Here is a 16,922-nt window from a genome sequence, read left to right as displayed (position 1 = left end):
GGGACAACACATACTGAGGACCTAGTGGTGGAGACAAGCTCACAGTAGGGGAGAGAAAAGCTGGGCTGCCCGGGGGACTGGGTGTCACTGCTGGACAGTGCAGGGAGACCCAGCCCGTCCTGCCAAGGAGCTCAGGGTAGAGGAGGTGCAGAGGGCCAGGGCTCGTGGCAGCCTCATGGAGAGGAGGTGGCACCTGGACCGGGTCAAGAAGTAGCCATGAGTGGCCCAGAGAGAAGGGTCTGAGCAGGGTGCTTAAAAGGGGCGGCAGGCAAAAGTCAAGCCGGCCTTGACCACTTGTGGCCCCTACCCCAAGCCCCATGAATGATACCCCAGGGCCCACAGGATAAAATCCCAATTCCTGGACATGGCGTTCAAGGCGCTCTGTGACCTGGCCCCACACCCACCTGTCTCTCGCCTCTCCCTTCATGCACCTCTGGGGGGACGAAGGCAAAGACAGAGGGGACAGTGGGGTGAGGCTGCAGGGTGGAGAGCAGCAGAGGTGAGGGCCGAGTGTGGCCTGTGGGACAAGAGTCAATCAGGAAGCTGGAGAGTCCCCAGGCAGCCCACACGCTGACCCCAGGGGCCAGGAAGCTGCGGGGCGCGGGCTGCCCCTCCAGGCCTGGGAGTCCCAGCAGTGTTGAGAGCTGGCAGAGTGGGGCAGGGCCATGCTCTCAGGAGGGGGTGTCACCTTCTCTTCATGATGGGGGCAGTGTCTGGGAAGGGGAGACCCCAGTATCCCCCATCAGCCTCAGGCAGCTGCCCGTGTTTCCCCCAAGGGCTCAGAGGTACTGACGGTGGTCGCCATGGATGGAGATCGGGGCAAACCCAACCCCATTCTCTACAGCCTCGTGAACGGTGAGTCGGGGGAGGCTTTGGGGCTGCAGAGACTCTCTGGTTCTGCAGCATGGAGAGCAGCATGCGCGGTGTTGATCCATGTTCCCTTCACCCTGGGCATCCGCTCATTGACGGGAACAGCCGGCAACGTTTCTTACACTCTTAAAACTGCCATCTATTTTTTCTCATTCTTTTTAATTTTTTGGCTGCGGTGTTGATCCATGTTCCCTTCACCCTGGGCATCCGCTCATTGACGGGAACAGCCGGCAATGTTTCTTACACTCTTAAAACTGCCATCTATTTTTTCTCATTCTTTTTAATTTTTTGGCCGAGAGCATATAGCTGAATTAAATGAATCAACTGCGGTGACAATATGGTATCTCCCTAGTGCTAGCCTTGTATGTGCACGAGAAGCTACACAGGCGTCCCAAGTTGCCACTTTTGAATTTGCACCTAACTCTGCTGGCTGCAGAGTCTGTGCTCTTTCCACAGCTGGGCAGCACCTGGACAGGCCGAGCTGTCCCTGGGATGGGCTCTGCAGTCCTCTGTAGCCCAGGTCATCACACCCGCTGCCTGATCCCAGACATGCACACGTCTACACGCCCTCCCTCAGGGACCACCCCAGCCCTGTTCCCAGGACACGCCTGGTGCACACTCTCTCTCCAGCAGCTCACGCGTGAATGAACATGCCACTGTCACACAGGCTGCGTTCCCCAGGCACTGCAAACCTCTACCCAATGACAGAGCACCACACACACGCTCCCCTTCCTCCTCCTTCTCCAGACCTTCTCCTCTCCCTCTCTCCTCTTTCTTCCTCTCTTCCCTTCTCTCCTTCATACCCCCACACCCCTTCCTTATCTCCCTCTCTCTTTATCCCTTTCTTGCTCCCTCTCTCTTTTCTTCACTAACACACACACACACACACACACACACACACAGTATTACATGTAAGACAAAGGCAGGTGTGGAACTTGGGATCCGGACAAAAGTGGGTTCAAGTCCCAGCTCTGCACTTACTGTGTACCCTTAGACAGGTTACTTAGCCCCCCCTGAGACTCAGTTTCCTCACTGGCAAGACACAGAAGACAGTTTTACATTGTAAGGAGACTTCCATGAGCTTATGCATGAGGCGCACGTGGCGCGACTCCGTGCGCCCCCACGTGGCCCTGTGCAGAACTGCAGGGTGCGTCTCTCTACAGGGAGTGATGGAGCTTTTGAAATTAATGAGACGTCTGGAGTCATCTCCCTCACACAGAGCCCTGCCCAGCTCCGGAGAGAAGTGTATGCGCTGCATGTACAGGTACCGTCCCTCTAGCGTGGTCCTTCTGCCCACCCTCTGGTCCTGGAAGGCTACGAAGGCGATGAGACCTAGGCCTTCCCCTCTGGGGCTCACAGTCTGGGAAGCAATCTAGACGTCGTTCCGAAGGGCACCTACATCAGGCTGCACCAGATACACGCAAAGTCCCCCGTGAGGGAAGACGAATTCACAAGCAGAGAGCCATGAGCAGGCAGGAGGGGGCTGGACTGAAGCAGCAATGCGCCGAGCGTGGGTAGGAGCCAACAAGAGGATATGGTGGAGGGAGCCTGGGCTGGGTGGGGACGGAAGTCATTCCAAGCCAGGAAAGCCCAGGGAGCTGAGACTGGGAGTGGGTGCTCAGGAGGGGTTAGGGCAGGTGAGACTGGAGCAGGGAGTCCACGGGCAGCACCCAGAAGGAGGAAATTTGGAATCCCAGGCTGGGGCTAGAGCAACAAAGACCCTAAATGCAAGGTATGGGCTTTTTGCTGGAGCATGGTATGTGGCCTGTACAGTCACACAGGGACTGCATTTATAAGCATCCCATGCTAAGCTTAACACCCTGCTATTTGCTGTCTCAAAATTCTTAATAATTTTTGAACAAGTGACCCCATATTTTCATTTTTCCCTGAGCCTGCAAATTGTCACCAATCCTGTCCAAGAGCAATAAAGAGCCATTGAAAGGTTTTGAGCAGGATTACAGTCACATGTTGAAAAGCTCACTCTGGCTGCTCACAAGACCAATGGGTCTCGCAAATTTGGACCGCGTAGCCAACAAAGATTTCCAGGACCCACTCCTGGGGATGGGAGTTCAGCATGCCTGGAGTAAAACCGGGATTGCATGTCATAAGGGCCCAGGCAATCCTGGCACCAGTCCCAGCCTGTCATTGGAGAACTCTGGTCTTGACTCAGGTTTGGAGGGAACTGACCAGGAAGCAGAGCCATCGGTCAAAATGACAGAGGGAGAGGGCCCGAAAGGATGAGGGGGGGATATTGAGAGGATAATGCATAAGGAGCATGTGGTGTGACTCCCTGTGCCCCCATGTGGCCCACATGGGACAGCAGAAAGTGACAGGTTGCAAAATATGAAGCAGTCAGACTGCACAGAATGTGGTGACTGACTGGCTGAGGGGTGAGGGATGAGAGGGGCGGATGAAGCCATCAGGGGCTCAGGAGGGGACGCAAGTTAAGTAGAAGGGGATGTGAACTTGGACACCTTGGGGACATTCAAGTTGAAGCATCCAAACTTGAGCATACAGGCTTGGAGCTTAGGGGAGAGTGTGTCAACACGTGGTTAACTGTGAAAGGCACAGATGGAATGGGGCCACCCGGGGGATGGCTGTGGAGAGAGGGGGCGGTGGACCGAGTCCACAGCTGTGGGAGCATCAGAGGTGAAGAGTGGCAGGGGGGAGCCGGTGCAGGAGCCCTGGCAAGGGTCAGAGAGACCTAGGAGAACTTGCAGAGGGCGCCTCAGCAGAGGGCACAGGGAACTTGGGGAGGCAGTGCCAGGGCGGTGCTGAAGTCAGTGTGAAGTGTGTCGGTGGGCATGAGTGAGAACTGAGTGGGAAGCAGGAAACAGAGGCAGCAGGGGTAGGCTTCTGAGGAGGGAGAGAGCCAGCACTGCAGCTAGGGTGTGAAGGAGGGTGTCCCGGGAGGATCGTGTTAGGATAGGTGAGACCGGAGCCTGCTTACAGAACGAGAGAAAGCAGGCCCTTGATGAGGCTCATGTGGTTCAGGAGGTGCCTGTGGAACCAGCCCTGGCTTTGCAGCCTGTGTTAGTTATCTACTGCTGTGTTACAAATTACCCCAAACTTTGTGGCTTAAAACAAACACATTCACCTCTTGCAGTTTCTGTAAGTCAGGAGTCCAGGTTCAGCTTGGCTGGGTCCTCAGTTTCAAGGTCTCTCACATGGCTGCCATCAGATTGTCAACCAGGACTGAGGTCTCATCTGAAGGCTCTACTGGGGAAGGATCGGCTTCCAAGCTCACACGGTTGTGAGCAGGACCAGTTCCTTGTGGGCTGATGCACTAGGAGCCTAATTTTTTTGCTGGCTGTTGGCTAGAGGTCACCATTAGTTCCTTGTCACATGGGCCTCTCCAGCATCCGGATCGGCTTCCAAGCTCACACGGTTGTGAGCAGGACCAGTTCCTTGTGGGCTGATGCACTAAGAGCCTAATTTTTTTGCTGGCTGTTGGCTAGAGGTCACCATTAGTTCCTTGTCACATGGGCCTCTCCAGCATCCCTGCCTGCTTCATCAATGCCAGGAAGGGAGAGGGTCTGCTAGCAAGATGGAAGTTACAATCTCTTTTAAGCTAATCATGAAGTGATATCTCATCATCTTGCCATATGCCATCAGTTAGAAGCACGTTGCCAGGCCAGGCCACACTTAAGGAGAGGGGATTACACAAGGGTATAGACGCCAGAAGACAGGATCATTGGGGCCATCTCAAGAGTCCACCTGCCATGCAATCATAGCAACCTGTCCCCCCCCCAGGTGACTGAGGTCAGCTCTGCGGGGAGCCCAGCTGCCCAGGCCATGGTCCCGGTCACCATCAGGATCGTGGACCTCAACAACCATCCACCGACATTCTACGGAGAGAGTGGACCCCAGAACAGATTTGAGCTGTCCATGTGTGAGCACCCTCCGCAGGGAGAGATCCTGCGGGGCCTCAAGATCACCGTCAATGACTCCGACCAGGTGTGTGGTCCTGCCCTCCAAACTGCCTGCCCACAGACAGCACAGGGCCATGGACCCAAGGCTGCCTGGGTCTGCATCAGCCTCCGCCGCTTATGCAGCAGGGGACAGGCAGATCGCAGAACGAGTGAACTGAGAGGGTGTAACCAAGAGGGAGAGGAGGGGGAGCAGCTAGCCCAAGACTATCTGCTTAGCCTAACGGTGTTCACAACTAATTAAAAAGTGAAAGCTAGTCACACAAAAGCACCTCCCTCTTCCTCTGACCTGCCAAACAGGTGTTTGCCAGTGTGTCCTGCCACCTCCTATGCCTGGCACAGGGCTAGGCCTTTTGTGCTTATTACCTCACGTAAACCTCATGACTGGCTAAGTCTTTCTGATCCTCGATAGCCTCACCTGTAGAAAAAGCAGTACTGCTCACCTCCCAGGGTTAAGGGCATAGGAAGCCTCCTCGCTTAGCACAAATATATGATGCATTTCTATTACTTATCTTCCCTGTTTCCTCTCTCCTTTATCGCCCAGGGAGCCAATGCCAAATTCAACTTGCAGCTAGTGGGGCTTAGCGGCATCTTCCGAGTGGTCCCACAGACAATCCTGAATGAAGCCCAAGTCACGATCATTGTGGAGAACTCAGCCGCCATCGACTTTGAAAAGTACAAAGTGTTAACCTTCAAGGTAGGTGGAGCTTTGCACTGCCCTGAAAGGGGGGTCCCAGGAGCTCACCCCAGCATCTGGATTCATTCCTGAGGGGTCTCTTGTCACTGCTTGGCCTTCCTGGTCCTCCCGTTGTCCTCCCTGACCCTCAACTCCTCCTGCTGGCGTGGGGAGCAGGTCAGGGAGGAAGAGGGGTGTGTGCAGAACCTTCTGCAGACTGCTCACAGCCTCAGCCTCTCTGAGCTCCTGGCTTCTGAGCCACAACTAGCCCCAGAAGTCCAAGGTGGGGGATGTTGAAGGAAAACTACCAATATAATTTGCCATGTTAATAGAGCGAAACTAATTATCAACGTAGATGTTTTCTAATATGCCTTTTATATCTGTCATCTATTCTAATAACAACCTTGGGAAAAGAGCGTAAAAATACTCCTTTGATACAATTTGTAATTATGTAGAATTATCACTTGTTTTAGTCCGTTTTGTGTTGCTATAACAGAATACCTGAGACTGGGTAATTTATAAAGAACAGAGGTTGATTTGCTTATGATTCTGGGACAGCTGCATGTGGGGATCAAATTTCCACATGAGTTTTGGAGGGGACAACACATCCAAACTCCATCATCAATGTATATTATGTATAAACATATAAGTTATATTATTAATAAAAAGAAGAAATAAGTATTTCATCGATATTATTTAAATTATCATTTTTATAGTTATACACACTAAAAGTCATCATCATGCTTAAACGTGAAAAACACTGCAAGCAATCTGTAAGGTCAGAAACGAAACACGGATGCCTGTTATTGCAGCAGACTTAACAAGATTCCTGGAATAACATTATTCCTGGATAAAAAAGGAAAGGTACAAACATTAGAAAGAAAGAGACAGATGATCTTTATTTGTAGGTGATGTGATTGTTTGCTTAGAAAATCTGAGGGAAATGAATGAAAAAGAAACAGCGAAAGTACTAACACGGTTGATTATAAAGTTATTACACAAAATTCAACAGTTTTCCTAGACACAACAATAACAGTAAGAACAAGGTTCAGGGTTCAATCCCTGTACTGGCAGGCCACCAAAAAAATAAATAAATATAAAGAAGAAGAAGAAAATACAGTGGAATACAAGCTTCTCTTTTACAATATCAACCAACAAATAAAATTTATGGGCATTACCCTAACAAAAAACGTGCAGCACCTGAATGACCTAAAATGCAAGATTTTGCAAAGGGATATAAAGAAGTCAAGACATGCAGAGGCAAACCTTGTTTAAAAATGCCAACTCTCCTCAAGTGAATAAGGAATTCAATGCCACCCAATTAACTCTTACGTATAAGTTCCTTTGGAGAGGGGGGGAGAAGTCCTGACTAAATTATACTTTACTGGTTTTTATCTGGAGAAATAAACTTATAAATTGGAGCTGGAAAGGAATATGCAGATCAGTGGAACAAAAGGAACTGTCCCCAATACCAAGGGAGCGGTGCGGAGCCTGGCCCGCAGGCCCGTGGGTGGAGGGGGCGAGACGGCCTTCCCGGGCCCTTGCAGGGGATGCAGGCGTGGCTGGTCGCAGCCGGCAGCCGAGAGTGAGCACATGCAGCGTGGGGGCGCTGAGCCAGTCTGGGGAGGCAGGAGGGGGAGGCCTTGGCAGGGCCACTCCTACCCAGACTAAGCCCTCCTCTCCCTTCCTTCGCAGCTCCTGGCCATTGAAGTGAACACGCCAGAGAAGTTCAGCTCCACAGCGGATGTGGTGATCCAGCTCCTGGACACCAATGACAATGTCCCCAAGTTCACCTCCCCCTACTACATTGCCAGGATCCCTGAGAATGCCCCAGGGGGCTCCAATGTGGTGGCTGTCACGGTGGGTTGAGGACTGGTCCAAGAACTGTGGTGGGGAGGGGACCTTGGAAAGTGAGACAGAACCAGGTTCCAGTTTGAATCACAAAGCCCGCTGTCATTAGCTGTCCCTGGCCAGGTTACTTGCCTTCATTTCTTCATCTATACAGTGGGGATAACACCTCACAGGACTGTGTTGAGGACATATGTAGAAACCCCCAGCACAGGGCATGGGACCCATCCTCTGTTCCTTCCTCGTTTATAAAGGAGGAAAAATGCATTCCAGATCTAAACCTTTTGATTCCTCCAACACTTGAGAAAAACTAGAGCAGCCTCCAGATCAGTTAGTTACTCACCCCTTGCTTTTCCGTTGAAAGCAACCCTGAGACACGGGAGCTGGCAATGTACCCCGACAATGGGGCAAGTGCCACCGGGAGCTTTCTCTCTTCCAGGCGGTGGATCCAGACACAGGACCCTGGGGTGAAGTCAAATACTCCATCTATGGGACTGAGGCAGACCTGTGAGTAGGGCCAGAATCCTGGGCAGGGCCTCAGGCAAGGGATTCGGGAGGCTGAGTGTGGAGGGGGGTCTGTGTGGAAGGCGGAGGGACCTGGAAGGGACAGAACCCTGGAGGGGTAAGGGGGGCCACGAGCAGCATGCCTGGGTGCAAGGCAGGGAGAGGGCAAGGCAGGAAGGGAAGCAGTGGAGAGGCTGAGGCAGAGGTGGGGGGGACACACTACACATTAGGGAGGTGCTAGGAGAGAAGGTCATTGTCACAGCCTGGAGCTGGGGCCCAGGGCCTCAGAAGCCATGCAAGCAGGGCTGGGCTGGGGCGGGGCAGGCCATGGGAGGAGAGAGAGGGGCTGCAGTTTAGATTGTTAGGTTCAATGTGGCAGATGGGAGAGGCGACGGGTAGATCTGCCCCCTCAGTCCGACTGCGAGGATGGGAGAGGAGCAGGTGGGAGAAGCCACATGGTGCTTCGCTGCTGCTTCCGGGAGGCAGTTCATCATTGCAGTCGTGTGCACGCATATGCATGTGTTTGTGTTTGTGTGTGCATGCATGTGTGTGTGTGCATGCATGTGTGTGGGTGTGGGCGTGCATGTGTGCACACGTGGGCAAGTACACACACACACAAACACCGTGCCTGCACTCTCCGTGCCTGGCAGGTTCCTGATCCACCCATCCACTGGGCTTATCTACACCCAGCCCTGGGCCAGCCTGGATGCTGAGGCCACTGCCAGGTACAACTTTTATGTGAAGGCCGAGGACATGGACGGCAGGTACAGCCTGGCCGAGGTGTTTGTCACTGTGCTGGATGTCAACGACCACTACCCCCAGTTTGGAAAGAGCATCCAGGAGAAGACGATGGTGCTCGGGACCCCGGTGAAAATTGAGGTGGGTTTTGGAGGCAGCCGAGCTCCCCTAAAAGCCTGGTTCCAGCAGCTGCAAGAGACACTGGGGCATAAAAATTTAGGTTAAATAAGAGTTATGGGATTCTCAAGGTGTGCAAGGGATTTTAAGGTACTTTATACCTCCCCATCTTCACTTTAACCCAGAAGTAACCCCTGAGAAGAAAGACCTTATCGCCTCTTTACAGATGAAAAACTGGGGCTCCGGTGGGTTGGCGTTCGGCTCGCCAGTTTGCACAGCTGGTCTGCTGCCTTCAGAGCAGTGCCTTTCCCATGGACTTCACTGGCTTCCCAATGTGGACAAAGCATGAACTCGGAAACCCAACAGACATGACTTTGAATCCCAGCTCCCCTTCTCCCTCTATATCCTTGAGCAAGTCACTCAGTATCCAAGCTTTTGTTTGCATCTGTAGTTTGGATTTACTAACACCTACTTCCTAGATGTGTTCTGAGAACGGAACGGTATCCCGTATAGGTCCTGGCTCACAGTAGGGAAGACATTCCATTCCTTGTCCAACTCAATCCAATCAAAATATAAGGTTAGAACCATTTCCCATCAACCCAGCAAGCCCCATATGACCTGCTACTTTAGCCAGTATCTGTCCCTCCTTGTGCACAGGCCATAGACCAGGACGCAGAGGAACCCAACAACCTGGTGGACTATTCCATCACCCATGCAGAGCCAGCCAATGTGTTCGACATCAATGCACACACAGGGGAGATCTGGCTCAAGAACTCCATCCGCTCCCTGGATGCCTTGCACAACATCACGCCCAGCGGGGACTACACGTGGTCCCTTGAGGTGCAGGCCACGGACCGCGGCTCCCCGTCCTTCAGCACCACAGCCCTACTGAAGATTGACATCACAGACACTGAGGTGGGTACATGGCCATGGTCAGGAAAAGGAGTCAGAGGGCCAGCCGAGGCCTCTCTGCAACCCGAGCAGAAGGAGGGTGCTCGTCGAATGCCATCAAAGGTGGCCTGTGCCATCAATTGCACAGGCTTGGAATCAGGTTGAAATTCTAGCTTCACTAGTGATTAATGGTGTGACTTTGGCCTTTGCTGAGCCTCCATTACCTTTCCCATAAAATGGGAATAACAATGTCTCCTTCACATCAGGACTAAAAGGCAGAAGTAAGATCATTATATGTCTGTTCAGTGTCTGGCAGAAAGTCATCTCTTAAGGGGTTTCTGACACATTTGTGCAGATGGCCCCTCATAATTAAAGATAAGCAATATCTTACTCCGTCAAGAACAGAGTCCAGCTAATGCAGGAGCCCTGAATCCAAAAGAGGCTGTTTGCATGCTGTTCTGAGTGTATTGTTCTAGAGAGTGGTTGCACCATGCTCTTTGTGTGTGCATCTTTTCTGAACAGACCCATAGTGCTTATCAGATTCTTAAAGGGCTGCCTGACCCCAGAAAGTTTAAAATCCATCAGGCTTAAGGAAGCTCACACCCCCACTCTGTCCTGCAGGGACCAGGCAGGAACAGCTACATACAAGGGGTGGCTCTCTCTTCCAGACGCTGTCCCGAGGCCCCATGGCAGCCTTCCTGATACACACCAAGGACAACCCCATGAAGGCTGTGGGTGTGCTAGCTGGCATCATGGCCATCGTCGTGGCCATAACTGTCCTCATCTCCACCGCCACCTTCTGGCGCAACAAGAAGTCCAACAAGGTCCTGCCAGTGCGGCGTGTCTTCCGCAAGCGGCCTGCCCCTGCGCCCCGCAACATCCGCATCGAGTGGCTCAAGTCCAGGAAGTCCAAGGCTGCTACCAAGTTTGTGCTCAAAGATGATCCTCCCAATGAGAACTGCAACAACAATACCCCAGAGGGCTCACTGCCCCCCCAAGCTCCAGCTCTCCCTCCACCACCCAGAACGGCGCCCACCACGGTCACGGCCCACTGGACGGTGCCTACGGTCTCTGGATCACTCGATCCCCAGCAACCTCAACAGCCATCAAACCCCACAGCCTTGGGAAGCCCTGTCCAGCCAACTCTGGTCTCTGAGCTCAAGAAAAGGTTTGAGAAGAAGAGTGCAGACAACAAGGCGTATTTCTAGAATGTGTCCTGTGGCTCTTCTCTTCCCCCACTCCCCACCCTGACCACCGTGCTGCTCGGACCAGGCTCCCCACCCTCTCCTCTTTAAGGTCACCCTTGTTTTGTACAATGGTGTAAACCCCATATGCAAAGCTCTGGACAGGGCCGTGGGCAAAGGATTTCTCAGGCTATGAGATGCAATTGGCAAATGATTCCCCATTACCTGAATCCTTGACACAGCTACCGTGCTCCCCATGCTTTAGGTGCTGGGAATTAATGGGGAGCCAGCTTTGTGCATCTTCTGCTCACCAACCCCAGACCTCACAGTTCGTCAGGTTCTATGGAATCTCATCATCCTTAGTCAGGGAGCAGGGCCCTGGCCACGTGGGACAAGGCCGGCTAGAATATGGATCCTGAACTCTGCAGCTAAGAGCAGAAGGAGATTCAGCCCAAGTTAAGCCTAGAGGTCAGCAAAACTTGTGGGCCATAGGAGAGCAAATGCTGGCAAGGAGAGGGCAGAGATGCCAGGAAACTCATGCTGATGGCAGCAATGTTCTTGAAAGCCATCGGAATGAGAAAGCATGGTGCCTGGGCAGAGTCCATGGGCTCCTGATATACCCCCTGGGGCCAGGGACATGGAGGTATCAGATGGGCCTTGTCCCCAGCCAGGACTGCCCTGGGCCCCGAAATGTCCAAGCTGGAGCCACAGTGGTAGCCCTGGAGGCATCTGGAAAAGTGTCAGGGCCCCTGTCTGAAGAGCTGCTCCATCAGTCGTCTTCAAAGAGACAGTGCAGGGCCGTAGATGGATGTGCAGGCTGAAGTCTGGGGAGACTTCGGTTTCTATCCACTCTCCCACCCACACTGTGTAGCCTTAGGGAAGCTGTCTAAACTGCCTGACCATCTTCATCCTCATCTGCAAAATGAAGAAAGTAAGGCCTGTCTGCCTCACTCGCTCGTCTGGGGTGAGGATGGAAGAAAATAGTGGGATGAGGGCTTTAACCAGGTGCAAAGCAGCACACATGCTAAGGATTTTTCTGCAGGCCAGTTTGCTGGGTGCAGCTCTTCCAGAAAGTATTAGGAGCCTTGCAGCTACTCTGCCAAGTGACCCAGAGGGCTCTGTGGTGGGATAGGGGGCTGCCCCTGGATGGTGGCTTTGCCCTTGGCTCTCACCCCTCCCTTCCATTCTCCGCTCACCCCAGACCCCACGAGGCCATGACCAACCGCCATCAGACAGCACCAGAGCTGGGCAGCCACACCCAGCCTAAGCCTCTGTTTTGGCAAGATAAAGGAAATGGGTTCCCGAGAGAAGAGCAATTTGCTGGAGGCCACACAGCTGGTTGGTGGCAGAGACCTGGTCTGAGGGCTCCCAGCTCCTCGGCACTTTCCCCTAGCTGGGGCACACCTCGTCTGCTTGTGACAACCTCCCCAGGACAGAAATCATGCAAAGCCTCTGTGGTTAGAATAAAGAGGCTCCGTTCTGCTTTAAGGAACCTGCTATGGGGAACGCTAGATTTGTGCACAGAGAGAGGAAAGCAGAAGAGTTCTTTGCATCTTGCTCCCCTCACTAATAACCCCTCTAGAATATGTCAGTGATTTTACTTGAACAGATTATATGCAAGTGTGGTCTCCTTGATTTCTGAGTCTGTTGTGAGGTGTTACTGAGATGTGCCAGTGTGCAGACTCCTTGCCGGGTTTCTGCAGCCCCCGACTCAGACAGTATTAAGTGAGAGACGGGCTCCCTAACAAGCCAGAGGCCCAAACTGAGCAAACAGGTCCTTTCCAGGCCATGTTTCAGGAGAGGGCTGTTCCAGATCATGTTTGCCCTCCACAGGGAGTACAGCACCCTTACAACTCGCATGCAATCAACATCTTTTGTAAATGGTGAATAAAATCTATTATCCAAAGGCCATGTTGACCTCCTGCTCCCTGCCTTCTGGTTGTGTCTCTGACCTGTGGAGACCGGTCTTCCCGGCACATGGCCAAGCTCAGCCTGCTTCCTGGCTCCTCCAGCAGGTGGATCTATTCCCTGACCCCCAGGTCTGACTCTGAGGGAGGCTGCAAAATTTTGTCCAAATTGCCGTGTGGACACCTCTAACAGCAGCACGTTTGCGGGCTTCATCTATCTGGATTGGGCTTTTCTCCCAAGCCAGACAGGTGGCCTAGGGAGGAATAGGGTCTGGAGCTGGAACTAATTATCCCCGGGTGCAGCCCAGCAAGGGAAGGAATTGAGAGGCCTGGCGTGGGCATGAAAGCCTGGGGAACAGTGTCATCTCTGGGATGGTGGTCATGAAGACCTCTGGGCTGGAAGCTCAGGCCAGCATTTGGGCCCTGGGAGGGGGTTGGGCTCCAGGACAAGCCCACCAATTTGAAGCAAGACAGAACCAGTCTTATAAACTGGCCATGGAGGGAAAGTGCCAGCAGCCATCATGAGCCATACTGGGAAAGAGGAAGAGGGTACAGCCGAGCCTGAGGGACCAGCACAGGTGGTCAGCACTGAAGGAGCACCTGGCCACCAGTGGGGTGCAGTCATCCAAGTCCCCCTGCATTAGGGACTGGTAGGCTGAGGGGCTGCCTGCTCAGTCACACTGAGACGGCCGGCACAACGTTAGGCCTCCAGGTCAAGAGCTGGGAGGCAGGAATGGCACACTGGACAGCTTCTGCCACTCGTAGGCCCTGAGAATGGTGCTAAAGCATGGACAAGCAACACATGTGACTCAAAGAAAGCTGCAGAGCCATTTCTCCACCCTGTGGCTGAGCTCAGACTTTCTACTCATGTGAAATAGCAAAGTGCTTTACCTTTTGACAGCCCCAGGTCTGAATTCTGGTTCTGCCACTTGAGTATGACTTTGGGCAAGAGACCAAGTCTCTATGGCCTCACTGTCCTCATCAATATATCAATATAGGGTGCAAAGAACTGTTTCTGTGAGGATAACAGGAGCTAATATATGTAAAGCAAACCAGCACCAGCTTTGTACCTACTGATCCAAGCTGAGAAGACAGTTGCTATTCTTAGTTGTACAAGAGGGCATTTGAGGACAGCTGACCATGGCCCCCATACTCGAGCACCATGTCTTGGAGGAGAGGACCTCTTCAGGATGTTTCCACCCAGTGATAGGCCTGGAAGCTTTTACTCTGTACTAGCAGAAGAGCGGAGGGCAGGGCAGATGCTGTGACCTGTGCAGCCTGCGCTTGGGCATCTACACTCCTAGGGAGTTAGGAACAATGAGATGTCCTTGAGAGACCCTGTGGGACTGATGTTCCTAAGAGAAACTGTGGGATTCTGCTCTGAAGCAGCTGTCCCTCCGAGTCCAGCTCTGGCAAAGTGTGGCAAGAGTTGGGAAGGAGATATAGTCTCCTCCTCCTCCCAAGGACTTCAGGAACTCAGTCTCTCTGAGGACTAGAAGATTCAGGATAACCTAGGGCCAGTGCCCCTAAAGTGGGTGCTGGCATCTGTTGACAGGTAGTGACACTTCTGTGACAGTCTTCAAGGGCTCTGGCCATGGAAGGATGGACAGGGAGAATGAAGAAAATGCTTCATGAGGACCAAGGCAGGCAGGCTGGTGTGTGGACACATGGAGGATCCATTAGGAGACTTAGAAATAACTTGGGGGTGGAGGTGGAAGGGCCTCATTTTCAAAATGAGGTGGTCCTGGCTTAAGCTACCATATTTTGATCAACAGAGTAGCAACATGCTGATGTTCTCGTGATTATGAAATCATGCAAATGCATCTCCTTTGTTGAATGAGACTCAGTCCTTTATTCATTACGTAATAACTTACTCAATCATTCTTGTGGTGACACATGCTCTGAATATAACATCCATGCAGGGCCCTCCTCTAGGTTTCAGGTTTACAGACTCTAACAAGACAGCAGAACAAAAAGAATGAAATCCCTCTCTAGTACCTAATAGCAGAGGTGTGGGATAGAGGTGGCTTCATTCAAAAAGCAAGTAGCCCTGCCTACAACTATCTCCTGAATCGAAGGCACTTGCCTTAAAATCACGTGGTCTAAACTCTTAATAGATAAGCTTCCCCAAAACATGGCAGCTTAATCTAAAACTACAGCATCTTTTAAACATGATTTAAGCAGAATATGTGAAGTATATTAACAGACAGCACGCCACTCTACATATGTTTATAAATATACACACATAGGTAACCCTAATAAGATCTGACATTCCATATGGCCTGTCTGTATGCTGAGTCACAACATTCAGAAAAAGCACAAAGTGACCCAGGTGCCTCAAGTGATGGTAGCGTTTATTATCGTGACATTTACTGAGGACTTACTGTGTGCCAGGCATTGTTCCAAGAGCTTTACATGTAAAAACCTCATACAAGTTTGCATCTGATCATCAGCAACCCTATGAGATAGGTACTACTTGATCCCCATTTTGCAGATGAGAAAACTAAGGCACAGGAAAATAGAGTAACTTGCCCGATGTCACAGGCCAGTGAGAAGCAAAGCCAGAATTTAAGCCCAGGAAACTGGGTTCCAGAGTCTATGCTCTTGCCCCCATCGTCACACTGCCTACTTGATCCGAGTAATGTGAATCTAGGATTTTTCAAGGGGCAGCCCCAGGGTCTCAAAAAGTATCACATTCCCAGAAACCCTCTCTAGACCATATTCCTTCTTTGTAAATGTCCATGTTGACAGAAGCAGCTGACCACTGCCCTGCCCACCACCATGCTTCCAATGCTCTAAGTGAGGGTCAGAACGTCCACTCTCACCTTCACGGTAGCCCCAGGCCGCCTCACAATGGGTGCACCCCCCAAGACCTGTAGACCACCCTTGGTCCTATGGAAGGAAGCACGCAGAGGCCACACAGAGTCAAGTCCCTGCTTTCCTCCAGCCACTGTCCTTCAAAAATTTATCACAGGAGATTTTGCATAAACAAATTATCTACCACATTACATCTGTGTGTCATACACATGTGCATATCTAAACATGTATGTATGTACACATAATATAAAAAGTTCATGGAAAAATAAAATTAAAATATAATATGAGCCTTTCCATGAACTTTTTGAATGGTCTTAGGGGTATCATAGCATATGGTTATGTTTTTTAAAACTTCTTCATCTGTTAGAGATCAAACTAAAATATTTGCAGGTAAACTGGTGCACAGCTTTATACTTTCTTTAAAATGCTTCAGTTTTTTTTTTTTTAAGTTGAGAGCAAGAACCAGATGAAGTAAGACTGGAAAGTGTTAAAACTTGTTAAAGCTGACTGGAGGGGAGGAATGAGGTTCTCTCTACTTTGGGTATAACCGAAAATTTCCATTAAAAAGTTGTTTCTTCTAACGTCCAGAAGAAAATAAATGAGAAGAACGTGAAATAATGAGAGGGCAATTGGTCTGAATATGAGAGCTGCTCTCAGTTTTTAAAAACTTATTGTAACCAACATTGATTATCAACACAGTCCAGTTATTGGACCACGGCAGTGGCCACAGTGAGGAAGGTCGGTCTCTGCCCCCAAAGCGCTCACGATGAACACAAACACTGCACTAGCCCCCTCGGTGCATTATTTCTTCTCCCCAGAGTCAAGGAAGTCTCCATGGAGGACATGATATACTTGAGATGGGCTAGAAGGGAGAGACGGAATTGGTAAGGAAGGTGGGAAGGAGGGTGGGAATGTGCCGGGGATGTCACAAGGAGGCCAGCTTGTACTTACGTGCCTCACGGGATTTCCCCGTGGCCAGTGGGAGAAGCTGCGGAGAGACAGATGTGGTTTAAATCCCGCGTCTCCACCAGCAGGGCTGCCCAGAGGGACGACGAGCCGTCTCTGGGGTTCCTGGAGCCCTTCCACTCCACATGAGCCCTGCTAGGAGGAAACAACCACCTCTCATGGAGTCCACAGCAGGGCTCGGACCATTGACTAGGGGAGAGGAGCAGGTGTTCCTCCCTCATTCATACAACAGACATTTGTCATGCTCAGCACTAAGGTGCTGGGGACACCGGAAAAAAATAAACCCAAAGTTCATAATCTTATGAGAGCAGATGAGAATTAGGACAGTGTGGTCTCCTCTTTACAAACATAAAGATAGACAGATAGATAGGGAGGGAGGGAGGGAGGGAGGGAGGTAGATAGGTAGGTAGGTAGGTAGGTAGATAGGTAGGTAGGTAGGTAGGTAGGTAGGTAGGTAGGTAGGTAGGTAGGTAGG

At 51.6% G+C, this 16,922-nt stretch overlaps 1 protein-coding gene across 1 annotated transcript in view; it reads left to right on the top strand.

The window, feature by feature from the left end:
* CDHR1 (cadherin-related family member 1) overlaps nt 1–10,787 on the top strand; it is a 14,954-nt gene extending 4,167 nt beyond the window's left edge. The window contains exons 5-13 of the mRNA XM_008586088.1: nt 777–855; nt 2,034–2,134; nt 4,624–4,827; nt 5,344–5,496; nt 7,171–7,335; nt 7,763–7,830; nt 8,478–8,706; nt 9,340–9,597; nt 10,242–10,787. Coding sequence (XP_008584310.1) covers nt 777–855; nt 2,034–2,134; nt 4,624–4,827; nt 5,344–5,496; nt 7,171–7,335; nt 7,763–7,830; nt 8,478–8,706; nt 9,340–9,597; nt 10,242–10,781 — 1,797 coding nt within the window. The 3' untranslated portion in view covers nt 10,782–10,787. The remainder of the gene's footprint in view (nt 1–776; nt 856–2,033; nt 2,135–4,623; nt 4,828–5,343; nt 5,497–7,170; nt 7,336–7,762; nt 7,831–8,477; nt 8,707–9,339; nt 9,598–10,241) is intronic.
* The last annotated feature ends 6,135 nt before the right edge of the window (nt 10,788–16,922 follow it).

The sequence above is a fragment of the Galeopterus variegatus genome, unplaced genomic scaffold (assembly GCF_000696425.1).
Source record: "Galeopterus variegatus unplaced genomic scaffold, G_variegatus-3.0.2 Scaffold3825, whole genome shotgun sequence".
Taxonomy (NCBI): domain Eukaryota; kingdom Metazoa; phylum Chordata; class Mammalia; order Dermoptera; family Cynocephalidae; genus Galeopterus; species Galeopterus variegatus.
The sequence above is the reverse complement of the archived record's forward strand: the minus strand, read 5'-3'. Positions and strand labels throughout refer to the sequence as shown.